This window comes from Nannobrachium achirus (assembly GCF_963921795.1).
Source record: "Nannobrachium achirus genome assembly, chromosome: 6".
NCBI classification, from domain to species: Eukaryota; Metazoa; Chordata; class Actinopteri; order Myctophiformes; family Myctophidae; genus Nannobrachium; species Nannobrachium achirus.
Genome location: NC_137815.1, coordinates 32,387,521 through 32,415,020, shown reverse-complemented (window position 1 = coordinate 32,415,020; position 27,500 = coordinate 32,387,521). Strand labels below are relative to the sequence as shown.

Below are 27,500 nucleotides of genomic sequence, written 5' to 3'. Positions count from 1 at the left end.
CGGGTATTTCTTACATTGATGCTCCTACATATTATCATGCAAGCACCAGTTAAAGTTACTTTCCATCCCTCATATACTGTATGCACAGTGCACATCCCATAACCCACACACTGCACATCATTTTGGAGCTCATATCTTTGAACGGGTTTTTGCGAATGTCTGTCTGAGTGAGTGTCTGTCTGTCTGTCTGTCTGTCTGAAACAGCGTTTCTCCTCAGTGGCTGGAGCAATTGATCTGAAATCGCATCACCATAAGCATATGAACATACCTGACATAACTGTGAAGCCCGTTTGTCACTTTCACAAATCGTATGCTGTATATTAGCATTTTTATGGTGTATCTACTATCTATTCTGCATCTAGCATGAGGCACATCTATTCTGCATCTAGCTTGAGGCAAAATGTTTAACCAGCTCTGTGTGTGTGTGTGTGTGTGTGTGTGTGTGTGTGTGTGTGCGTGTGCGTGTGCGTGTGCGTGTGCGTGTGCGTGTGTGTGTGTGTGTGTGTGCAGGCAGGCGGGTGTGTGTGCAGGCGGGTGGGCGGGTGGGCTGGGGGGGGGGGGGGGGGGGGACAGTATCTCTGTAGCCATTAAACGAAACGGGTTTCTTACATTGATGCTCCTACATCATGCAAGCACCAGTTAAAGTTACTTTCCATCCCTCATATACTGTGTGCACAGTGCACATCCCATAACCCACACACTGCACATCATTTTGGAGCTCATATCTTTGAACGGGTAAGGGCTAGTATAGTTTAATCGTTTGACAGCACAATCGTCAGTGTATTTTGGATTCATGTCAATTTGTGTTATCAGATATGTAACCACTTGAACCGCCAATACTTAATAAACTTGACCTTTCACTCTGTACTTAGTGTGCTCTTTTTTCCACTCTAGACCAAACCTCTTTGCCGAAAATAGCCGATCTACAAGCTTACAACACCTTGTGCTGGGATGTGTTGTGACCTTGTAGATCTGCTATTTTTGGCTAAAGTTCTCCGAATATGAACGTTAGGGTTCAAGTGGTTAATATAAAAAAGGAGAAAAAAGTTTCTATCAAACAAAGATTTGAAGGACCCCCTTTAGTAACACTGAGGACCCCCTAGGGGTCCCGGACCCCCTGTTGAAGACCCCTGCTGTATATGACAAGACTGTTGTGACATCAGTCACCTATGATGTCAGCCTATGATTTTTGAGCAGTGCTCTTGAAAGGAGCTAACATCTGGCTTTGTCCAGGCTCTGAAGCGTGGCCTACATCTCTTGCCTACTACATCTTGGCACAAGGCGCTCAATGTTTGTTGTACCCCTAGGGTCACATTGGCCAAGCGATACGCTTAACGAAATTAACTCATAAATAGCACCGCTCACTTCACACTAGGTGTGATTTTTTATGTAAAACATAATGAGTAGGACTCCAAATTTGGGCAGATTTAAGAGTTGCTATCACATTCACAGCCTAATTCCAAAAAGAATAAAACATGTGGCCTAAGGTCAGCATCCACACAAAGGACAGGAGGTCACTGATCGCTCCAGCGGATGGAGAGAATAGCTGAGGACGGACGGACAGACATACAGGCAGGCAGGCAGACAGACACGTTAAGCCAGGCAACACGCCTGAATGATTGGAAACCTGTCTGTCTCTCCCCAATAGTCAGCAAATGCTTTGAGAGGCTGGTGAGAGACTGCATCTGCTCCACGCTACCTGACTCACTATAATAGATCTGTGGTGATTTGCACATCGTCAGAACAGATCAACCAGCGATGCAATCACCATGGCTCTCTGCACACCGACATCTCACACATGGATGACAAGAAGCTGAATAAGCAAAAGATCTCTCAACAGTGCAACGGAATGAAACACAATTTATATTTCTGTTAGGTTATTGATTTATTGATTAATTATTCAGTTAATATCCATCTTACTTCGGTTACAGTATATTCCTATATACGTTCATTCCGCCACAATGATCTATAATGAAAACGGTGCTATACCGGAACTTTTGCTGTCAATGAGGGCATGTGAAAACACCCAAAAAACTAAACTCCCGTAAAGTTATGCTAATTATAATGAGTGATTTTACAGGGAAAATTCCGGAACTGTAGTGAAAACATGCCTATGACCCTATGTTGATGAGTCTGAATGTAATGTCCTAGCAAGGGGAAGTTAATGAGTCCGATAATATTTTGTCTTGTGAGTTTAGTAGTTATTAAGCAGCTATCTCTCAGTAAGCAGGCAGCAGGCAGGTTCATACAGCAAAGTCAAGCAGCAGACCAAGACAGCAAGACGACAAGTTACAAGGTTTTATGAACACAAGGAGTAGACTATATTTCTCATATCAGGCATCAGTATTCTAGCTAAGGCAGTGACTATGGCCTCGGCGTATAGCAGCAGTAGGTCTTCTATTCTCAGTGAATGAGAAAGGAAGGGTCAGGGTAGTGTCGCCGTTCGCAGTCGCTCAGCGTGGAGCAGCACATTTCATAGTCAGGAAGAATTGACCTTCCATACTCGTGTGCTGAGAAGTTAGAACACATCTTTTGCTCAGACAGAGGAATGTCAGTCATCAGAAGTATCATAACAGTATGTATGTATCCTTGAATGATTAGAACAGGGGTCTTCAACAGGGGGTCCGGGACCCCTAGGAGGTCCTCAGAATTACTACAGCTGGTCCTAATCTTCCAAACCTTTTTATATTAACAACTTAGTGTCCATATTCTGAGAACTGTAGCCAAAAATAGCAGATCTACAAGCTCACAAGTTCACAACGCCTTGCACCTCAGCTATTTAACTAAGATGTTTGGTGTAGAGGGGAAAAGAGAAGACTAAGTACAGAGTGAAAGGTCAAGTTTATTAAGTATTGACGGTTCAAGTGGTTAAATATCTGAAAACAAATTGACATGAATCCAAAATACACTGATGATTGTGCTGTCAAACAATGACACTATGGAATCTATGAAAAGGTTGTGGGGGTCCCTGCTTTATCTCTCAACTAAGGGGTCCCTGGTCTGAAAACGTTGAAGACCCTTGGATTAGAATGTGTATTTAAGCTGCCCCACCAACATCCAGATCGGTGTCAGACTGCTGTTGCCTTGCGACAAGGCAGCCAGACCCTGTCCACCTTTCCTCCTTCACTTCTTCTATCCCTTTTTCCCCTTTTTATTCTTTACTCCTATTTCCTAATCATTATATTACATCATTATTGTCATATCATCGTCATCTTTTGTACAGGATAAACTTACTTCATTCTCTCACCATGGAGATGTTGAATTTCCACAACAAACAGCTTCCAACCGGAAGCCTGGTCAGATCACTGCCTATCTCACCAGGCTGGCCTGTCAGTGTCAACTAGAACTTTCTACTGAGTTGAAACTGACTTTTTTTCCGCACTCATCCTGCAGTCGTGTTCCTCTGTGCAGACTTTACTTTCCCTGTAGACCTGCTGCCATATGGATATTTCTTTACCTGTAAAGGTTCTGCCCTACATTTTTTTTGCAGACAATGTCTAATAATCATGCACACACCTGTCGCTATATGTGGACATATTACCAATGTGTTGTTACCACATTCGCACCATGCATGCTATCTGCTGGTCTTGTTCTATGTGTATTCAATGGGTATTTACATGTCCTGGTTTTTTTTATGGCTTATTTAATATCCATCGCCCTGCACCCATCTCTCTTTTTCTTCTCCCTTTCAGGATAACAACAAAAATGTTGTTTGCGTAAAAATATGCACCTGTAAACCATTGATGTGACAATAAAGTTGATTCTGATTTGCTCACACACAAACACAACTTGCCTGTTATTAGACAGATACAATAGCCACTTGCAGACCCACACCGTAAAAAGTATCATACTATGGCACTGTCTGAGAGTCAACACAACGACAGAAAAGAGGAGAAGAGAAGGAAAAGTTTTAATGGGTCCTGTTTTCTACATCAAACTAGAGGCCAAGAAGAATGTTTTATGACACCCAGTATGAATGAACACAGCAGCTGGTTCACACAACTCTAGGTTAACACACACACACACGCGCGCACACACGCACGCACGCACACACACACACACACACACACACACACACACACACACACACACACACACACACACACACACACACACACACACACACACACACACACACACACACACACACACACACACACACATACACACACACACACACACACACACACACACACACACACACACACGAGAATCCATACTTATAACAATTTTATCCTACAAGGAAAAACAACAGCAGACAGAGACTACATTTGTGTTTTAACTACATAAACCCTAAATGAATCGTTCATGAAAATAGCCAATCTACAAGCTCACAATACACTGTGATGCATTGTGAACTTGTAGATCTATTTTCATGATCTTTGACAGTAATGACATGCCTAAGATGGACGGACACAACAAGGCCGAAAATGTTTACAGGACGAGGTCATAGATTCACAGCAGAATTCATATTCAATATGCACAGCAAATAAAACGTATAATCAAATGGATTTTACAATATTGAGAATTATAATATTGAATATACAACATACAATGACTATAATAGGCTAATCAATGACAACTTTACAGCAACTTCATAATGAAGATTAAATGCATGTGAAAATATTCTTTAAGTATTAGGACTACCTTAAATTTACAAAAGTAGCCTGATCGACTTGGTAGTAAGCATCCTATACGTAAATCACTGCTGTATAAATTACAAGGACAAATGTCCCAAACAACCCTAGTACTCTACTGCCTATGCCTCTCAACTAAGCAAAGCATAGCTAATAAATAATAACCTGACTTGTAGGGTCCCTTTGATATGGTTTAAAACTCAGCCTTCATATAAACACAATCACTTGAAAAGGTAATTGAAACTGAGGAGTCTCTCACACAAAAGTAAAGTATAAATGTATCTTTTAACAGGACCAACACACAACCGTTAGACAACACACACACACACACACACACACACACACACACACACACACACACACACACACACACACACACACACACAAAAACAAGGTCTTCTTCAAGTAAGCCTATGTGTTATGTATGCTATTATTCATAGGCTTTGATACATTCTCTTTCACATCCACCTGGCCAAAAGGTGCCAATGTTAACCATGAAGGTTGTAAACATACACGCACGCGCGCGCGCGCGCGCTCTCTCTCTCTCTCTCTCTCTCTCTCTCTTTCTCTCTAGCAAATGTCAGAAGAATATCCTAAACAGTGTAAAAACAGCAAGTTCCATACGCAGGCAGGGCAAAAAAGGGCTTATTATACCCAAATACACACACATGCGCCGCAAGGTGCTTTACAAGTTTACAAACCCCACGATTCTACGTGAACTAGAAGCTTTAAAAGGAAAGGAAACAACTAATAATGTGTTATTATCACCCCCCCCCCCCCCCCCCCCCCCCCCACACACACACACACACACACACACACACACACACACACACGCACAGTCGCACACAAACGTACCGTGGCGTGCACACTTCAAGCAGCGCACCGACACACAATAAAGTTTCCCAGCAGCACAGACAAAGGACGGTGAAGTAAAGTAAAGTATAAACACAGTGCAGTGTTGTTACCTTTAGGCCGCATCTGTCCTGCTGGGTCGCTGCTCTACATGAGAACAGGAACAACGCGGAGAGAAGGTAGAAAAGTGCTCGTACCGACGCCATTCTCACCTCTCCTCCTCTCCTTTCCTTCTTGCTTTAGTCCCTACCGACCAAACATCAACCAGGAGGAATGGGAGAGAAGGAGAGAGAACAGAGCAGAGAGAAGAGTAGAGGAGGGGGCTGAGAGAGAAGGTGTGTGCTAGGGAGGCGGTCTCTCCTGTCGCACTGTGTGTGTGTGTGTGTGTGTGTGTGAGTGTGTGTGTGCGCGTGTGCGTGTGTGTGTGTGTGTGTGTGCGTGCTTGAGCGCACGCACGCAAGTTGAACATTGCAATATTTATGTACAAGTATATATAATATATAATATGTATATATATATATTTTTCCCTTCTTCTTTTCAATTGTACTACACAGTACAACACCACGTCATGGACACCACAAGAGGGTACTGTTTCAACTTTCAATCATAATAATCTTGCGCCTTAATTGAAGCCTGTATCTAATGCAAGGGCAGTCCATACTGTCTCTGATGACCTTTCGTCGGAAAGGTCTGGTTCTAGAACAAAATGATGTCACTCGCAACTTCTGAAAAGCATTAAAGCCTGTCCATACTTTGACCGAAATGTTCGGTGAGTTGGACTTTCCTACGTGCAAATTTCCGAACTCTCATTCGGTTAGGCCTATAATGCTTTTCAGAACTCACGAGTGACATCATTTTGTAGTCGAACCGGACCTTTTAACCGAAAAGGGCGGTTTCAGTCAAAGTATGGACAGGCCTTTATCCCGAATTTGAGTTTCGGAAAGTACTTCCAGATGTTGTTACTCCGACGAAAAGTTTGGTGGTTGGAGAAGGGGAACATTGGCAAACATTTTGTGATTTATGTGAAGGTGGAAAAGTGGATGGATTGGTTGCCTTGCCAGAACCATGAGCAATATTTGTAGCAAGTTGGAAGAGAATTGGATAATAACTGCATGACTCTGTGTTAAGGGCAATCCATATTGCGACATACCATCTGTTCGACGGTTCATTCTTTCGACACGGGAGAATGTTAACCTGGTGAAAAGCTAACCTGCCAACACGGGTGAATGTTAACCTCTATGTCTAAACCTAACCCGAACCGTAACCCTAACCTCAGTAACCGTGACACGGGTGAGTGAGTAGCTAACCTGCCGACACTTGTTGTAGAAAGTGATTTAAAAAAATCGGAAGTGCTATGCATACTAATCATAGGGACCTAGGGAGAGGCCTGACAGATACAGAGATATCCATATGTGCCTGTACCAGTTGGATTGACCGTGCAACGTTATGTTGTGAGTGGCCGAACGTTCTAGCAATACAAGTTGCGACTGAAGGTTGCAGTTTACTATGAGTCCGTGTAGACTTCTTTACGGTCTATGGGTTTGACGCTCTGACATCATGCTCTGATGTCACTGTAACAGAATACCTTTCATGCCCATATATGGAGTTCCCTGATGTTGTTAAGCCCATATCTAACAGACGTCATATGGGAATGCCCATATGGAAGACACATCGGCTACATACCACACTAACAGAATCCATATATGGCCAAGACAGATGGCCACGACAGCCCATATCTGTGTGGCTGGTTCTACAGACAGGGATCTCCATGGGCATAACAGGATATGATGTTTCACATAACGAATAACTGAGTAAGCATGTTTGGGTTCTCACAGCATATCTCCATATACAGTACATGGATCTCCATGTATATAGGTACCAGGGGTCTCTATATATGGGTAACTGGTCCGATATACATCACTGGCCAGATGGCCAAGAATTGGCGCGACCAGGGCGAGGTTGCATGTCGCCCTGTAGCCTCGCGTAGCCAGGCTTACTCATCTGCGAAGAGAAAAGCCTGGTGACAATATCAGGCAGAGACTGTTCAACTTCCGCCGCGAGAATTTCACCGGCAGACTACAACGCATGACGTAACTTCCGTTAAACACAGCACTTGCGCCACTTCCGCTAGAACCAACCGGAAGGTGGTTGGGGTGGTCGCCCTGAGGCGTTTTACTTGTAATATTCTCACTGGCAAACATTGAAACTACCTCATATGAGATAGACAGAGCATTTCCATTCTTAAAATGGGAGTCTATGCTAGTGACGTAACTCTCTCTTCAACGGGTCTGGTCCAGCCCTATGGAATATGGAACGCATGTGCTAACTAAAAAACAAGGTTAATGGGAAAGTTCACTAAGAGAATTGATTACTCATCCAGTGGAGACTTGAATTCATGGATATGTTTTTGTTGCATTCCTAAGCCAATGATTTGATGACCAGCAGTGGTTCCCTATGGCGACACAAATAACCTGCTTTGTTCCCTATGGAGACACAAAGAGCCTGCTTTGTTCCCTATGGAGACACAAAGAGCCTCCTCAAATTATTAGCTTAGGAATGCGACAAAAACAAAAATATATATATTCATGAATTCATGTCTCCATAGGGTGACTAATCGATAGAAAAATTGCATTTTGGTGGTGAACTACCCCTTTAATATGAGCATCAAAGAAATAATACTTTTAAATACGTTTAATTAGCACATGCATTCCATACATTCCATAGAGCTGTACCACAATTGGGAAAGTTGATGATTTAATGACATCAGTTTGGTAGTTAAAGGAGCTATAGTCAACTTTTTCTTGAAAAACGGATGCTAAAATAAAAATAATGTTTCGAAAATATTTTATAAAAAAATAAGCTTCGTATATGTGTTTCAATTAAAAAATTACCACAAAAAGCGTTAAATAATGATAAAATAATCATTTTGGCCATTGTCGGGCCAACACTTTGTTTACATCCTGGTCTAGAATAGACTAGAATGAAACACATATATGGAGCTTATTTTTTTTTATAAAATATTTTCGAAAAATTATTTTTATTTTAGCATCAGTTTTTCAAGAAAAAGTTGACTATAGTTCCTTGAATTAATAAAAAAAAGGGTTTTGGTTTGTAGCATTAGGCCTAAATAGAAATTGTGCACGTGTGTGTGTGTGTGTGTGTGTGTGTGTGTGTGTGTGCCCCACCCTGCTCCTATTTCAGCACTATTGAAGTCACCATGGGAACTGTCAGCTGTGTGTGTGTGTGTGTGTGTGTGTGTGTGTGTGTGCGTGCGTGCGTGCGTGCGTGCGTGCGTGCGCGTGTGTGTGTGGGGACGGCTACAAAGAGAAAGAGACAATGGATATGTGACAGACAAAGATCAAGGTGTTCTTTATTGTTACCTCTAGCCTACAGGTACATAGGATGGTAAGAGTAAGAAATATATGTTTTGTTCAGGGAGACGTTCATTTAAAATGTTCAACCACTTGTACCCTAGCGTCTCTATTCTGAGGAAAACATTCAGCAACAATTAGCTGTACTGAAAGCTCACGTTGCGATGCGTGGTTTATAGCTTGTAGATCAGATATTTACAGTGGAAATCTATACTAAATACCAAAGTAAAGATCCCTTCGGGGACTCCTGTCAACTAAGCCAGCTTATTATTTTAGTCTGAAGCCTCGAAAAACATTTTCCCCGGCTAAATATGTTGTACACATGTTTTATATTTGTTTCAAATGCATCATTTATGTGCACACTTCAAGACAGAAATATCATATTTGACATGATCAGATTTAAAGAAAACAACAAAGTCTCATGCACACCTGATCAGCTCAGTAACAGGTGCGTATAGGAATGGATCAAATGTATAGAATAAAAATAAAATGATCCGTAAACAATGTCTACAATCGCACAATAGGGATAACTTTGTTTAAGCATCGTTTTGGTCAATAGGCTATTTTCACACATTATTTGACAATTTGGCCAATCTTTGACCAGTCTTTACAGTATCGTTTGTTGACAACTTTTAATGCAGTAATGGTCTTTTTCTTATGTTTTAAAAAGGTCTTAAAAGTCCTTAAAGGGATAGCTCACCCCCCAAAATATATATATCGATTACTCACTTGAATTCATGGATAACTTTTTGTTTTTGTCTCACTCCTAAGACAATAATTTGATGACCAGCAGTTGTTCCCTATGGAGACACATACAGTACTAGAGACTGCTTTGTTCCCTATGGAGACACATACAGTACTAGAGACTGCTTTGTTCCCTATGGAGACACATACAGTACTAGAGACTGCTTTGTTCCCTATGGAGACACATACAGTACTAGAGACTGCTTTGTTCCCTATGGAGACACATACAGTACTAGAGACTGCTTTGTTCCCTATGGAGACACAAATAATCTCCTCAAATTATTAGCTTAGGAATGCGACAAAAACAAAAAGATATCCATGAATTCGAGCCTCCATGTGGTGAGTAATCCATAGGAAAAAGGTCATTTTGGAAGAGAACTAATCCTTTAAACTGTCTCTTCGCTGTCATCTGGGGACCCCCCAGGGGGTCCCGACCCACAAGTTGAGAAGAACCACTGGTCTATGTGACCGAAACGTTGCTTAAATAAAGTTGTCCCTATTGTGCATTTTATTTTACAGCAGGGGTCTTCAACAGGGGGTCCGGGACCCCTATGGGGTCCTCAGAGTTACAACAGGGGGTCCTCCAAATCTTCCAATCCTTTTTATATTAACAACTTGAACCCTAGTGTCCATATTCTGAGAACTGTAGCCAAAAATAGCAGATCTACAAGCTCACAGCGCCTCGCCCTGCGAGGCGTTGTGAGCTTGTAGATCGGCTATTTTCGGCAAAGAGGTTTGGTGTAGAGGGGAAAAAGAGCAGACTAAGTAAGTACAGAGTGAAAGGTCAAGTTTATTAAGTATTGACGGCTCAAGTGGTTAAATATCTGAAAACACAAATTGACATGAATCCAAAATACACTGATGATTGTGCTGTCAAACAATGAAACGATATGGAATCTATGAAAAGGCTTTGGGGGTCCCTGCTTCATCTCTCTCTCTCAACTAAGGGGTCCTTGGCCTGAAAACGTTGAAGACCCCTGTTTTACAGCATCAGATTTAACAATTGACTGACTAGCCTCGCGTAGCCAGACAAATCCGTCATTGCAAAGACAAATTTCCCTCGGCCACGCAGTGATAATGTCTGGCTACGCGAGGCTATTGACTGACTGACTCACTATCCAATCTCGTCATCACGGTTAGTCTTCCCTTCGGTAGTTCTGACTTCCTGGTCGAACCACGGTTGACCTCTGGTCCCGGGGTTGACCCCGGCGACCCCGGTGACCCCTCCTACCAGGTCCGCCAGTGCTGTCTGGAACAGATGCAGCCTGGATTCTCTGTCTGAGCGCTTCCGCTTGGCCCTGCGGTTCTGAAACCAGATCTACAGGGAGGGAGGGAGGGAGGGAGCAGATAGAAAGAGACAGTTTTCTGAGTAATTAGACAATAAGAATGATTAATGCCAACACGGTTCCTCATGCTCATACAGAGCTAGGCAGATGGCAGCGTTCTCTATCTCTATCTGCTTGGAATCAAATTCAGTTCACTTTTTCTTCCTTGGGTCAATTCAGGGCAATGGTTTCCAATGTTCAAGATTGTAACTGCTTTTATAACATTTTTTGTTTTGTCTGTTGTTGTTTTTTTTTTAGCTTTGGATCATTTGATTTTGTGTGTTTTCTGTCTTCTGATTCTGATTGAGTGACTCTGCCTGTTGAGTGTTGTGTGTTCTGTGTTGTTGTCTCGGGAGAGTGTTTTTTGCAGGTCTTTCAGTCCGAGTGTATCAAAAAAGCAACTGGGTTAAGCACAGTTGGTCCGACCAGTTTAACATTCACCAGGTTAGCATTCACCAGCGGTAGTTTTACTGAGATTAGGGAGGGTTAAGGTTAAGGTTAGGTTTAGGTGTACTGCTGCCTTAACCCAGTTGCTTTTTTGATACACTCGGACTGAAAGACCTGCAAAAAAATACACCCTTGTTGTCTCGGCTACATTGAAAACGAGGTCCTGACCCTCAAGGCTCTATGCACAGCTGCCATATTGGCAAGAAATTGGGCCTCTTCCTTACTTGTGTGAAGGAAGGATCCTTCACACAGGTGTTACCAATGATACTGTTGAAGGCTCCGTTCCATTTAGTTCATTTGGTTATCAAACGTTTTAATTTCAAGGACCGTCTGTAATTCTTAGAGTGTACAAAAGGAACCAAATGGCATTTGGAACCCCCTCAAGGAACCGTGGCTTGGTAGAGTGTTTCCAATGAGCCAACAGGCAGAATATTAGCACCCTGGCTCTGTTTGACCAGAATGGAACATAGCCTTAATCAGTATCATTCAAAGTCAATATGAACTGTACAGAGTGGACAGTGGTGGACATGATGACCTCACCTGGATCCTGTCCTCATCCAGATGCAGTCTAGAGGACAGCTCCTCTCTCAGCTGGATGCCTGGATATGAGTCAACCTGAAAAACACACTCTAGTGCATCTACCTGGAGTATACACACACACGCACGCACGCGCGCGCACGCACGCACACACACACACACACACACACACACACACACACACACACACACACACACACACACACACACACACACACACACACACACACACACACACACACACACACACACATTTTAACTACCGTATGTATTTATGTCCACACACAGGAGAGCATACAAGGACACACAATAGAGGTGCAGTAAGGTTACATTCACAAAATCATGGCATATGTCTTCAAGATACAATAAGCATGTCACTCAGTACTCTATGGGTATAAGTAACAGCGTCTCAGTTTTTATTTTTTTCAAATAATGAAAACATGGCCCCCTCACGTATCAGGAGGACAGTATAAGTCACCAGAACCAAGGACAGGTGGTTAAAAGTTTGCTTCAAACATTGGTTAAAAGGCAAACATTTTGGAAATAGCAGATCTACAACCTGTTCTACTTCTGTACCTGTGTGCTGGTGAAAGCAGTCCTCGGCCTTCGTCCGATGTACCAGTTTAACATGGGCCTGTACGTCTGTTTGAGCTGCTGTTGCCGTTCACAGCAGAGGGTGTTATTATTCTCGTCTGTCCTCTCAGAAACAGGACATGGCGGCCATGTTGGTCTGTCCTCTGAAAGACGCGTCATCAGAAGAATCAAACTTTATTGTAAATGTTTATTGTATAAGTGCATTTATATAGCGCCTTTACTGTGCATTACATTTACCCATTCACACACACATTCACAGTCACACACCAATGGCAGCGGAAACCATGCTAGGCACCAACCTGCTCATCTGGAGCAATTAGGGTTTCAGCGTCTTGCTCAAGGACACTTCGGCAGTAACTCCAGGAGCGAACTGGGAACCTTGCAGTTCCCAAACGGCCACTCTATCCCTGAGCCACTGTCACCCCACACATTGTCACATCGCATTACAAGTAATATGGGTGAAATTCTTAATTGTGCAGGCCCATCAATTAAAAGATTGAAAATAGGAGTACAATAAATTGCATTCAAGAAATAAAGTGCTTAATAATTAAGAGTCATAGATGTATCTGTAAAGCAGTGGTTCTCAACCTTTTCAGGCCACAACCCTCATATTTTATCATATTTTAACTGGGGATCCCCCCCCCCCCCCCACACACACACACACACACACACACACACACCCTGACGAGGCATTACATTTAGTATAACACTGGGAAAATAGCAGATCTACATGCTCACATACACGCTATATTCACAATTTCTGCCTCTAATATTTGACAATCTGGCCAATGTTTACTTTGTCATTTTAGAGGTATAAAAAAGTCCTTATCACTTTACAAATGTGCAGATACCCTCTATACACTTATGTTGGTGTGTACTGTGTTTACTGTTGAGTGAGAAAACAATGTTGCACATTAAGTTAATCATCTGACCCACAGGTTGAGAACCTGCTGTAAAGGAGAGTCCTGGTAAAAAAACGTCTGTATATTAAATATATATTTTAGATATGATGTTGTTGAGTTGTTGAACATTTCACTTCCTCATTATAGTAGTGGCATGATAGAACTAGAAGTGTTTATTACCTGTCCATGGTCGATAGAGGGTCACTGAATCTCCGGGTTGGTCCAAATCCAACTGGAGAATTCTCTCAATGGAAAAAACACTCGCACCTGCTCCTCCTGTCCTCATTCTGTCCACTGTCCGTCCACTAATACAGACTGACAGATCTGAGATCAGTTAAGATAAAATAAAAAGTCTTGTTCCTGAATCCAGAACATAATAAAAAAAGAGAGGTAATTTTAAAACCAAAAGTAGTCAAAAGCAAAGGCTAAATTACTTTCTTCTGGAATAAGTTCAATGCAGTAAGTAGGCTAGACAATTTTGGCAAAGTGATTACTCTGTAATAAATCCTAAATGTCTAACTAAATATCATATCAGGTCTAATCATAATCTATAAAATGACACGACATTTTTTAACTATACTGTAGTTAACTTGTTTTTTCTCTATCCTTCTGTCACCTTCTCTCTCTCTCTCTCTGTACTCTGTCTTTCTGGGCTGTCTCTCTTAAATAAGGACCAGAGGAGAGAAGTAGAGTTTCCATCTGAATGGAGGAACACTCCCCACGGTGAAACACAAAATACAACAGGTAGGAGTCAATTAACACAAATAATAGACTAAACCTCTGAGAGGCTCTGTGTGTGTGTGTGTGTGTGTGTGTGTGTGTGTGTGTGTGTGTGTGTGTACATATTTAAAACCATATCTCACAGTTACACAACCGCTCAGAAAACACTTTTCATAATTTCTTAATCCAAACTAAGAGCATAGAAGAAAAAAAGCAGGTTTGACTCCAACCAAACATGTCATGTTAAAGTTACACCTGTAAAAAAGTCAAAGCCTACCCCTACGACCTGTTACTTACCTGTTTACTGCACATATTCTTTTATTTCGGATTTCTGTGATGTATTGTATAGTATTGTTATATATTTGTCTGTCAGTTAATGTCTCAATGAAATGAGTACAAACTTAAAGGAAACAAGTCATATAGGGCTTTAAATCCTATTACTAGACCTTGTATCTGAAATGTCTTGTGCTTTTCCTATGCAAACTGCAAATAAAGTATCAATCAATCAATACAAATAAAAATAAACACTTGAACAGACAAATCAATCAGTCTGTTGAATACAGGAAAGAAATGTTTCAATAAAATAAGGGAGAAAATACATTCTTGAATCTAAAATATATATATTGTGGAAAAATAGATCCAGATTTATTTATGGGCTGTGTTTTGTGTATTATGAGATAAATGAGAAAAAAAAACTATTTTTTATGGGGCCAGTCAGTCAGATAATTAGATATTTACCTCTGCTCATTCACAACCTATAATAATAATAATAACAATAATTGCAATAATCCACTCAAATCCTGTCGGCTAATACTAATCTCCCAATTTCCCCAGTCGACTGACCGTTGTCATGCATATGGAGGCCAGTGGATTGTGTTGCGGCAGAAACAAAAGCTACCAGGAGGGAATGGAGGCCCAGTGGTGGACCCACAGGATGGGGTACAATGGTAGAACGGCAGGGGACGGTGTGTTCCCATTAAAACCAGATTAACACCCAATTTAAGGTCTATAGAAAGGCTTAAAACCAACAGCACACTTGTTTATTCAGCTCTGAAAGGGATGGAATGTTGATGGAGTTGAGGTGAATACTTTACAACAATAAACTTCCTCTCTCAACCCTAACACAACAGTACTGTACTACTAATAATGCTTACAAGTTACTCCTCAACATATATATGTATGCATCATGGGTCATCAATATGTCCATACATGGACAAAATGTGTCTGTGGCAAAAGACTTGGTCTTGTTTTACACACTGATCGTCAGGTCAGGTTTTCTTCAGAATATGTTTGATTTAATGCGATTAGGAGTCCAACTTACGGATCCATTTGTTTCCATTTGTACACTCTCACTCAGAATAACAGACCTGCTACACTATGATCATTCAGGGCTAGCTCTTTATGCGTTTCTGGCAATAGTAATTGACAAAAATGTCCACAAGCCAGCTTGGCATGGACCCCTGGCATGCATCATGCATGTGTTGTATTGTTATGTTTATTAATGCCTTCTGTTGGTATATTTGTGCTATGGACCTCCTTAAGAACATGGGTGCAATATTATTATTACTACAACTAGCATCACTACTTTAACCTCATAGGCTAATATTGAATAAAGAAAGACCCTTCGGACACCTTTGTGTTATGTGTTTTTATTGATAATTGAAAAGCAGGGTTTATTTTTTATTCATGACACCATTATGAGAATCACTGGCAAATATTTACAACTTAACATCATTGTTCACGTTTATCAGTCACCTGCAGCTCACCCCTGCAACGCATTACATCACTATAAACCAATCAACTCACCTCTTCCCCTCATTACATCACTATCACCCTGCAGTCAATGTACCCCTTCACCTCAACCATCAACCAAAACATATTGTATAAATAAAATTTAGGCCTAGGATTATTGAATGCTTTAACTATTGAAAAATAGCAGATATACAAGCTCACAGCGCGGTGCCGCGCTGCGAGCTTGTATATCTGCTATTTTTGAAAAAGTCGTGAAAATGTGTGCAAATCTTTGAATATATGTATTTTCAAAGCGAACGTTTGTAACTCAAATGTTGCTTCTGGGTGGTCCCTGGAACTAAATATTTTGAGATGGGGGTCCATGGTCAAATAAATATCATCTTGGGGTCCTTCACATGCAAAAGTGTGAGAATCACTGACATAGTAGTCTCTCAAGAACAGACTAACTGAGCTCCAGTTAAGTGAAAAGGACCTTTTCTTTGACGATGGCTGGCCAGATTGCTGACATAGAAACATAGTTTTTCTTTTTTAAAAGACACTTATAGAATCGGGTCAAAATTCTAAATTTCACGATTTTTCAAAAATAGCAGATCTACAAGCTCGCAGCGTGGCACTCGGTGCCGCGCTGTGAGCTTGTATATCTGCTATTTTTCAATAGTTAAAGCATAAAATAATAATACACAAAATGTGTACCCGTATCTTGATTTTGGCTCCTCTGACCAGGTACATTTCACCGCCAATAGTTAATAAGAGGGGTGATCTCTATTTAATGTAAACAGACAGTATATACAAACAGCAACACTGCTGCCCAACGAAAGACTAACGCTAACTACTTTGATGCATGGTCACAGGCCACATGACTAGAGTTTGTCCATAATGGTCCATTCTTTAATGACTATACCATTAAATGTGTCTCTGTGGGGGTTTGTCGTCTCTAGTAGCACCAATGGTGTTGCAGCAATAAGGGGGGACATACGTAGAGCGCCAAGTGATCGGTGAGACCTCAGTGAGTGGCACATGTTGAGAGAAGACATCAAAAAGGGAACCATCCAACGAATATCAAAATTACAGTAACAACTAATAGGAACCTGCATGTAACAGACTTATCCAGGATAGTCTTGCGTATAGCCAGACAACTATTCCATAATCTCCGAGTGCTATATAGTCTGAAACTACCACCTCCCGAAATCAGGACGGAAAACGGAAGCTGGCATTTCCATTCCCGAGAGTATATTTTAAAATATCTGTACATTGAATCTTTTTATTTTATTTCGATTTCTGCAATTCGCGTTGATTGTAAAGACGAAACAGAAGTGGTGAAGAGGCCTGGCAAAATCGCGCTCTTTCGAACGACCATCATTTCGACCGGAGGGTTAGCGAGGTTAGGGTCGGGTCACGGGTGTCGAAAAGATGACATGTAGTAACAGCGACACGCTCCCAAGAGGCCTCACATCCGCTCTATATTTTACTCATGACCAGAGCTTCTGTTGCTCCAGACTGTATGACCGGAAGCATGTGAAAATCGCGAGAGGCAAGAGTCTAACCCAAGCGAGACTATATCCAGGATGACTTGCAATGAGTGGGCAGGTATAGAATTTCAGTGCCTTACTCATGTATGGACATTTTAGGCAGGACTCATGCAGTGGGGAACTGAACCGGGGACTTTTGCTACTGTAAAGTGTGCATCAATACCAGATAACGTTCAAATGGACAGTGGCTTCATACAGCTCAGACATTAGTTTGCAAAGCACAATATCAATCACACACATGCAGTCACTTTCACTCAGTGACTCATCAGAGCGGCCCTACGTCTGCCCTCGGCTGGATGAAGAGGGTACTGCTAAATGTTGGGTGGTAATTTGTTTATCACATAACAACCCAAAGCCTTACGCATTCAGTAGGAAATAGCATTTGAAATATACATTACTAACAACTGGAACATAGTTTAATATCAGTTAGCAGCATTGTTGTTACTTCCCTCCAGGAGACTTCATGTATACTAGATAGGGGAACTTTTGCAGTTTGACGGTTCACAGAATGGCAGCATAATGGTGATGGGAGGCAGCTGTCTTCAACTACCTCCCCACACTGTCAGGGAATCTATCATTTGGTCACTGCAATGGGAGTTAGTATGAAATTGTGTGAAATTGCCAATTTCACATGCAGTCTTACAGTTGGCCACCCGGCATGAGAGGACCAGTACAAACACGGTCTTCTACCGACTGCCACTGGGAGCTGCTCAGTACAACCACAATGCAACTGGGCGGCAGTGGCTCAGGATGTGGAGTGGCTGTTTGGGGGGTCGGGAAGGTTCCCGGTTCGATCACCACCCAGCTCCATGAGCAAGACACTGAACCCTGACTGCTCCTCCTGATGAGCAGATTGGCACCTTGCACGGTTTGTCTATGCCATCGGTGAGCGGGAATTTGTGTACTTAACACACATTTTAAAGCATTTTGGATAAAAGATGAAATGCAGACCAGTTACCATTCTCATGTTTGCCATAAAACCGATGCGGTTTGCTACTGGGAATTGCCCATTTCTTTACAGTTGGCTATTTGGGAGCTACCCAGTACAACCACAGTCATCTACTATCAGCCACAGAGCAGCTCCACTGGGTAGAATTTGTTGCTCAAGGGCATCTCATCAGGGGGTTTAACGAGGCACTCGGCCCCCAACTGATCCAGTGGATCTAGGGATCATGTGACAGCCAGCCGCTGCTGCTGTGCTGCTCACACAATCACATCTTTCTCAGAAAACTATTAAATGCCTGATTTTCCTTCCAGTCTTTCTGGGGACTTGTTGTGTAAAGGTGGCGGGAAGATGACGACATGGTCAACGGATGTTTTCAGACAAATCCAAAATTTAAATTTCGAAGTACATCAAGTTTATACTTTTAAAAGCAGCACGTGAAAAGTTAAGACAAATAGACACGGGAGTACTTTGTTTCTGTTGTAACAAAACATAACAGTAACCTGGGATCAAATGTAAGAATAAGAAATTATGAAGAGAATCAACAATGAAAAATGTATCATAGCTCGAGTCTAGTTAATCCAATAGCCTGGTAAGTAATAATACTCACCAAGTGCTCTGGAAGAACTGTCAGGATAACAGTTATCCTGTCCTACATTAAACAAAACTTTAAATATTAGTGGCAACACTCTGAAACTGAGTCAGGATCAGCATTGTGTCCTTCAAAAGACAAACAACAGAAACGGCTTCCTATTTGTTTTAAAGGTCAGCGGTCATTGCTATGTAATGTATGATGACCTAGATTTAATCTCAACAAAAATAATGTTAATAAACATTATGTGCTGTTATGTGCCAACAATATTTTTTGGTGAGAGGAGCTAAGTATTCTTTCTGTTTCACTCCTCAGACAAGCTGTACTGTTTATCGCTATAGGGCGGTTAGTTAGCATTAGCATCTATAATTAGGCATTAAATGAACAGAGCACGAGCAAATACAGCTAACTTGAGTGCTCAGTAAAGCAGCAGGTTTCAGTCGGACTATTTTGAAATGTAGACAGTTACTGAATTACAAATGACATGGCAATTTCAGTAATTAAGTAGGGTAATCCCTTGGATTACAATTATATATTATGTTTTAAATCTAATCTGAATACTTTTGGATTACTGCAACCTGTCTTCAGACCTTCTAGCAGGGGGGGGGGGGTGGGGGGTGGACGGTAGGGGTCTGGAAAGAGAACGGAGACCCAGGTTGTCCTGCTCCTACGACACTGTAACCAATCTACAGTAATTAAATCTTTTGATCTGATTATAGTTACTTATTGTTTACTGGTGAATGAACAGAGTGCGCTAGCAGCTACAGCTAACTGGTGAATAAATGTGTAACATAGCGAGAATGACCGTCCGTTGATGTGACTGTGATTCGTGAAGTAATGGACATCTTATGGATAATGGATATATTGCTGCCCTCTCTTCCTACCCCACACACTAATGTTGCCTCCTCTATCCCAGTGGTTCCCAAACTGGGGGTCCCCCAATTAATTTGGGGAGATCCCCTCCCCAGATGATTAGCTGAATGAATGTGCAACATTGTTTTCTCACTCAACAGTAAACAAACCAACATATAGTATAAGTGTATATGGGGCATCTGCACATTTCTTAAGTTACAATTTAATGATTCTTAAGAACTTTCTGAAAACCGTAAGAAAGAGGCAAACATAATGAAAACAGCCGATCTACCAGCTTGCAACGCCTCGCAGTGTGAGGCGTTGTGAGCTTGTAGTTCGGCTATTTTCATAATATGTTTCTGCAGAAACTAGTCAAACTAAATGTAGTGCCTACAATTTCAAGAGCTTGTCAGGGTGAGGGGGTCCCCTGTTAAAATATGATTATTTTGGGAACCTTTGCTGTCCCGTCCATTCGCTAATGCCAATTTCAAAAACTCTCTCTTCCCCTACCTCACTTATGTTATCCTTATCTGTCCGCTCCCTTCCGTCCTGTCCGTTCGCTGTCACTAATATTGAAAATAAGAGTACAGCATCAAACAAATGTACCAACGTCCTTCGTGTGTAAGCTTGAAATAATTACTTACAAAGTGTCCCAGTATATATCTCTGTGTCCCAATATATCTGAATCTGTGTATTGTGTACTATTCCTATACTGTTCGGTAATTCCAGATTTAGTGCTGTGTTGTTGACGTTAGACCATTTTTATAAAACCAAAACATAAAAACTGATACATATCGCTCTCCTACAAAGACAAACAGCGAGAACTATTTAAAGGTCACTCGTCACGACTTGAGTCTGGCTTTGATATCTACAGTAATTCAACAATGTATGTCACTAAATGATAAAGGCTTGACTTCTGCGTTTGTCCCTCTAGGACAGAGAATGCCGTTTGTGTCTGCAGGACATGAGTCAGTATAAAATACAGAATTTACAGCAAAGGCAGAGAGAGAACAGATCCTTCAGGGGAAGTTGAACTAATGTTTTTTTTTTGTAACCGTTCATGCGTCTCCCTCTCCTCCATTTTCAAGGGAAGTGCGTTTGTTATTTCCTAAATTTTCAGGTCAAAGGAAGAATCTTGCTGGCACATCTCTCTCTCCCCATCAAGAGTCATTTAGAGAGAGAGAGTGCTTAATCTCTTACTGAAGCGGCATCTTTTTCCGCGACTCTTTTTGACAATAAGGCATAGAAAAAATAAAACAAATTAAACTCCACCCAGCTATTAGGTGGTCATTACGCAAACGAGCATGCCTCTCCCTCTCTCCCTTCGTTAAGCCTCTGACTCGCCCTTCTTCTTCCCTTCCTCTCCGGGGTCGCTGTCCTCCGATTGGCTGTTGCTAAGCACCAGGAACTGTCCGTCGCTGGGGGCGGGGTTGGCAGGTGTTCGGCTGGAGGCGGCGATCAGACGACTCTGTTCCTCCAGGTCCTTTTGAACACAAAATAAACAACCCTCAACTTACACTGACGTTCGGATGTTTAATTAACTCATTCGTAGTTTACGGCCGAGGAGCTTGAAGATTTTTCTATGTCTTTCACTGCTGGCTTCTCCTACCTGTTAACGCGGGCGTTCGCGTATTCCATCAGTTTCTCAAATCCGTTGACACTTTTTCAATTGATCAATAAGTTCTCCATCTGTAAGCCGTGGTGTTTACACAGAAAGCTAACGGGCCGGAATATCGGACCATCCGCTTCCGGTTTGCGGCCTCAATGTTAATCGGTCCGCTCAATAATGTGTCCGTGTAGAAACCGATCCCGGAGCATTATTTCCGGCCTATTTTAGTTCGGCTTCGATAAATTATAATTTTTTAATTAAAGCTTATTAAATCTTCGGGTTCCTCAGGCATGGCAGAGAAGCCCTACAAAGGGGTATTTTTTTGGCAGAGGTTGAGTTAAAAGGCTACTCAAATGGCTACTTTTCTACCCATCCTTTTTTACAGAGGATACAGAAAAGATTTGTGTGTGCACGTACTAGGGCTGACCCAAAAAATTAGAATATTCGAAGCTTCGTTCGAAGGCACGGTATTCGAATTTGAAAAATAAATTCGAATAATCGGCCGCGGCCGTTTGTCCTTTGGGGGGGCCGCGTGCCTTAGCTTGCATGCGCCTCGCTCCACTCTAGCGTGATAGCGTCACCCCCTCCTCCTCTCGTTTGGCACCGAAATGTGTGAAACCAATGTCTGAGTAACATCACCCAATGCAACTATGCGATGCAGTCACACATTTCGTTATCAAACCATTGTCGGTGTAACATGATCCATGCATGCGTTTGCTGTCTTCCACTCGCTGACAGACATACAACTCAACGCAAGGAAACAAACAGCGAAAATTGGATTTTACAAAACGGACCCCGTCAGCGTCGATCCCGTTTTAAAGAGGAAAAAATAGCTTAAAACCCAACTTGCTAGGGTTACGTTGTCGTGGTGTTGATGAAGTTTATATCGGATCTGCTGCAAGCTCAATAGTCGCGCCCGCATAGAGTAGGCTACGTTGTCTGAGCCTGACCATCAGCTTTCGGTTGATGAGTGTGGAACTTTAATTCAGACACAGTGCAGTGCAATTATTTACTATAAAATCTACTATTACATTAGCGTGTACAACACCTTGGGACTTGGGAGTTAATCTGTTTGTTATATAGGGCTCGAGTCGCGCTGCAGTGTTTGCTGTTGCAGCCGCGCTTTGTTACATTACTGACGTGATGTGATTATGTCAATCCTACTTGTCCTGCAAAAACACCTTTCTTTAATGTAGAAAACATTCGTATCTTCTTCTTCCTCGTTGTATTGTTGTACTATTTAATGAAAATAAGGAGCATTATTATGAGGAAAAAACTGGTGTGTTTTCCCTTTTAAAATTGTGTAAATCGCGCATTTTTAAACACATTTCCTTAACGGTTATCACTTATGTAACCGATAAACTTTTGCTCCCTACCACCCCCCCCCCCCCCCCCCCCCCCCCGGTCGCCGTCATCGAAGCTTCGAAGTTCGAAAGAAAGCTTCGATTAAGCTTCGATTATGAAAAAAGTAATCGAAGGTCAGCCCTAGCACGTACACGTGTGTTTGTTATTCGAAGATTCCACCAACAATTCAAAGCCTAAAAGAAGACTTACTCTAAACACAGTCTAATTTACACTGAGCATTTACCATAAAACAGGATAAATGCTCAGTTCACTTGGAATGGAATTAGGGTTCTTTTGAAGGGGAAAATGTCACCTTCTCAATCTGTCTCTGTTTGTTGAGTTCCTCCTGCTGTCTCTCCATGGCTAAATCCTCAGTTTTTCTCTTTTCAACAGCCTTACGATCCTACACACACACACACACACACGCACACACGCACACACACACACACACACACACACACACACACACACACACACACACACACACACTTAGTGACTAGATAGTACACACAAGTACATTATAGTAATTTTTGTAAATATTGGATTTGATTGTGAATTCTTACCATCTCAGAGTGGAAGGCTATCTGTTTGGCCAACCCCACACTGTCACAGATCTGACACAAAACATTTAACGAGTAAAATGAATACTGACAACATAAAATGCTATAACGAAGCAGGTAATCAAAAAGGCCTTTTTTGTAATATTTTCATCACAGTGATTTTATCTGCTAGCAAATCATTAATATACGCTAGTTCAAGAAATACAATTAAGCAATAGAAAAAGAAGAAAAGCAAATGGTAATAAAATCATTGCCAAAGGTAATTTGGTCACTTGATGATGAGAACTGATGTAAACTTGACTGTTTCACAGGACAAGGGAACCCCACCTTCTCTCCATCGTCGTTGGACTCAAAGACGTAGCAGATGGCCTTCTGGTCGCCCCGCCCCCCCGAAGGCTGCAGGAGGAAACCAAACAAACGCTTGTTCTCCTGATGGGACGCAAACAGCAGCACGCAGGAGAGAGGGAACTGCAGAGAGAGAGAGAGAGAGAGAGAGAGAGAGAGAGAGATTAAACACTGTGTGCATAGTTACGTTATGTGACGACATGTACAGTATGTGTCAGGAAGTACAAAGACTGTCTGTATTCGTAATGTGTGTGCGTGCATGTGTGTAAATGCTTACACGCAAGTGCACACATTTGTGTATGTCAGGCAGAAAAAAAGGAGAGATGGAAGAGATGAAAAAAGGACCCCAATTTAAACAAGCCCAAAAGCTTTTTTGAGGTGTTGATCCTTTTAGTTGACCATGTACCAGTGAACTGTACTGTCATGAAACTGTACCTTTTCCTTTCTAATAAAGTCTTCAATCAATCGGTCAATGAGAGAGAAGGACATGTTGAGAAATTGAGAGGGAGTAATATAAAGGGAGAGAGTTGACGAGAGAGAGAGAAGGAGAGAAACATACCCTGAGTCTGGTGACTTGCGTCTGAGGATCAATAAGTCTGAAAGCACCAAAACATATAAATATTATTAATACATCATGAAGACATGCAATACACGCCACTGTTAAACATCACAACACACACCACGGCTCACACACTGACTTGAGACAGTCACAGGTGACCAGCAGGTGGGACTCTGTCATCTTGAAGACGTTGTGAATGGCCCTGGCCGCCAGGATCTGTCGCATCGTCTCGTAGATGATTGATGGCTCCTCTGGCCATTCAGAGGTCCTCTTCACCTCCACAGAACCCAGGAAACGAACGATGAACAACTGGTGTAGGATGGAGTCTGGAGAAGAGGACAGTAGGACAGAGATGATGATGTCATTATAGTCGGACATCTTGAGAAACTATCAATATCTTCCACGATTTCTTATATTGAAAACAGATCTACAACCTCACAAAACATTGTGAGCTTGTAGATCAGCATTTTTGGCAATTCATCAAAAGACAATGTATATAGGGCTTGTGGTAGTTGAATGGACCAACAGACTAGTAGACAGAAAGCAGAACATATGAGCGGAGTGCAATGTTTTTGTGTAGAGTGTGAAGCGAGCGAGTTTTGAAATGGGTCACCCTTGGAGCGAAGACCGTCCTCCGCTCAAAGCCGCTCCTGTTGGGGCCGCGCAGCACATGTAAGTATGTTTATAAATACCTTGTGTGAGTTAAGTTATATCACCAGACAGTAAAAGGATACAATTTGAAATACAAGTGAGACGGATTTAATCAATAACCAACAGGATTTAATAAATTAAAAAAGACAATGCCTACATAAAAAGGCAACTTGAATGGCGTCTTTTTCAACAGTAGGCTAGACTAGCTGTCCATCGAGGCTTGTGGCTCACATTACCGCAGAAGGCACTTTACAGTGGGAATGCTTGTGGCAAAGGAGAAAATGTTTCGGACACGCAGCAAAACTATTTTATTTAATACTAATCGACCAACCTGAGCGGAGCGATCAGGGAGCAATAGATGTGCAAATCAAGTTGAGCGACAGAGCGGGGGGTTGATCAAAGTGAGCGAATAGCGAGCGTTACAACAGCCCCCTGGAGCGAGGAGTGCAATTTCCCGGCGCTCCACTCCGCTCTGAGCCTCATGTGCTCTGATAGAAAGACTGGCAGACAGACAGACAGGTACCTTCACTATCTTCTGGAGGTGTATCACCAGACTCTCCAAACGGATTACTCCTCCTGATAAAACAGATTAGAAGAGAATGGAATACAAACAGAAAATAATACAATAGAACAGAAATTATAAGGACTAGCGTCAGGTACATCTCAGTAAGTAGGGTGAGGGGCGCTTGGTATGGAAGATGGGCGGCAGGGGATGTGTGTGTGTGTGTGTGTGTGTGTGGTGTATACAGTACCTCTGTGTGTTGGTGTTCTTGCTGGGTGTGAGCTCTTCGCTGACAGGGGAGATGAAGTCAAACTGAATGGGCGTGTCCGAGGCCACCAGGGCCTCCAATGAGAGAGCAGAGAGGGCGGGAGAGGGCTCCGAGCCAGAGCTCACACTGCTAGTGCGGCCTGATCGCCCTTTACTGAGAGAGTGAGAGAGAGAGAGAGAGAGAGAGAGAGAGAGAGACAGAGATATTAGAGACTAGTTATTGTTATTGCACCGATTCTCAATATTGCAAATATCCCCCAAATAATTGGAAAAACACTAAGATTTTAAAGAAAATATGAAATTAATATAACAAAGTTTAACCCTATTAGTGCCAGCTTTCACCACTAGAGGGCGCCCAGTGGCCAAAGAATTCACCATAAAGATACACTGGTACATGCACAAGCCCTGCGCAGCCATGATGCACATGAACACTTTCCTCTGTTCATTTACAGGAACAGGATGAAGTTAGCTTGAAGTTAGCTATTGGCTACCAAGCATTTTAGAAGCCCTATTTTCGGCGATTTAGCCATGATTTAACCTTGCACACCTCATGGATATGCATGGAACAGAGAAAATGAGCTCTAAAGATCCTGGATTGCATTGGAGTGGATGGTAAATATCGGCGGCGCAACGCTCTCGCGGGCCGTGTAAACAGAATATAGTGGGGCTAAAAAAAAAAACTAACTAAAAAAAAATAAAAAAATTAAAAGCCGAACTAGTTCGGGATAGGCACTCAGGACGTTAATACGGCCCAAATTATCCCGAACTAGTTCGGGATAGGCACTGTATGAGTTAAAAGAAAATTCATTGGATGATAATAACTTAGTCTCACGTAGCCAGACAACTATTCCACAATTTCTGAATGCAATACAGTCTGAAACTACACCTGAGTAAATCTGAGTTAACGGAAGCTGGCATTTCCGTTCACAAAAATATATTTAAAAAAACCTTTACATTGAATGTTTTTATTTCCATTTCTGCTAAGCCGCAAGCTATATATTCTAGGATGAAGAATTATCACAACTGTGAAGAGAAAACGGAAGTGATTGATTGATCATTAAAATAAGCGCGCGCGCGCGCGCACACGCACACACACACACACACACACACACACACACACACACACACACACACACAGTACTATACATACCTAGCAGGTCTCATGCTCTCGTGTCTCTGTTGGAAGGATGGTGACGGAGTCACAGCCTCCAGAGCTGATTGGTTCACCCTGGCTGCTAGCTCCTGCCAATGGAAACGCAGGATTCATTCTCTGGATGACAAATCATTTAAAGCCAACCCAATGGACAACTTAACTAATCACATAGAATTTATCGGTTTGATTTCAAATTGATTCTTCAGTTAATCACATTTAGATTATTATTTCGGTGTTTGGGAAGCTCTGTTTTAGACCAGTTAAAAGCATACAGACCTCTGCATTTTCACTCAGGTAGATTCTTTTGGAGATGTTGTTGATGGTGGCGATCCACTGGAACACAAAAACACACAATCAAGTAACAGTAGAAAACAGCATTTTGAGCCACTCGACAGTGACGACAGTGGATATGTAAATAAATGATATGTAATAATAATGTGTTGTCACCTCCTCACAGTCTCTCCTGCTCTCTGCCTGCAGTGTGACCACTCTGGAAACACAACAACACACCATTTACTATCAGTGATACCTTTTCATGCCAGGGACCCCCAAATTAATGTACGTATATTTGGCCGTGGACCTTCAAATGAAATTTGTTTTGTGCCAGGGACACCCCCAGAAGAGAAGATTTGTGTAAAAAGAATTAAAATGTTTTTTTTTTTATAAATAGCAGCATGCACCAAGTGCTGTGAGCTTGTATAACTGCAATTGTT

The 27,500-nt window shown here is 42.0% G+C and overlaps 2 protein-coding genes across 2 annotated transcripts in view; both read right to left on the bottom strand.

Annotated features, from left to right (window-relative positions):
• Nucleotides 1–13,695, bottom strand: part of il17rd (interleukin 17 receptor D) — a gene marked incomplete at both ends in the record, with an annotated part of 50,859 nt that extends 37,164 nt beyond the window's left edge. Inside the window, 3 exons of the mRNA XM_080728139.1 lie at nucleotides 10,767–10,922; nucleotides 11,917–11,975; nucleotides 13,677–13,695. Coding sequence (XP_080584265.1) covers nucleotides 10,767–10,922; nucleotides 11,917–11,975; nucleotides 13,677–13,695 — 234 coding nt within the window. The remainder of the gene's footprint in view (nucleotides 1–10,766; nucleotides 10,923–11,916; nucleotides 11,976–13,676) is intronic.
• A 2,085-nt stretch (nucleotides 13,696–15,780) lies between these two features.
• Nucleotides 15,781–27,500, bottom strand: part of appl1 (adaptor protein, phosphotyrosine interaction, PH domain and leucine zipper containing 1) — a 22,851-nt gene continuing 11,131 nt past the window's right edge. Inside the window, exons 12-22 of the mRNA XM_080728475.1 lie at nucleotides 27,235–27,277; nucleotides 27,064–27,120; nucleotides 26,785–26,876; nucleotides 25,618–25,788; nucleotides 25,389–25,441; nucleotides 24,354–24,540; nucleotides 24,215–24,251; nucleotides 23,638–23,778; nucleotides 23,314–23,364; nucleotides 23,064–23,153; nucleotides 15,781–21,280 (exon numbers count right to left, since the gene is read on the bottom strand). Of these exons, the coding sequence (XP_080584601.1) occupies nucleotides 21,125–21,280; nucleotides 23,064–23,153; nucleotides 23,314–23,364; nucleotides 23,638–23,778; nucleotides 24,215–24,251; nucleotides 24,354–24,540; nucleotides 25,389–25,441; nucleotides 25,618–25,788; nucleotides 26,785–26,876; nucleotides 27,064–27,120; nucleotides 27,235–27,277 (1,078 nt within the window). The 3' untranslated portion in view covers nucleotides 15,781–21,124. The remainder of the gene's footprint in view (nucleotides 21,281–23,063; nucleotides 23,154–23,313; nucleotides 23,365–23,637; nucleotides 23,779–24,214; nucleotides 24,252–24,353; nucleotides 24,541–25,388; nucleotides 25,442–25,617; nucleotides 25,789–26,784; nucleotides 26,877–27,063; nucleotides 27,121–27,234; nucleotides 27,278–27,500) is intronic.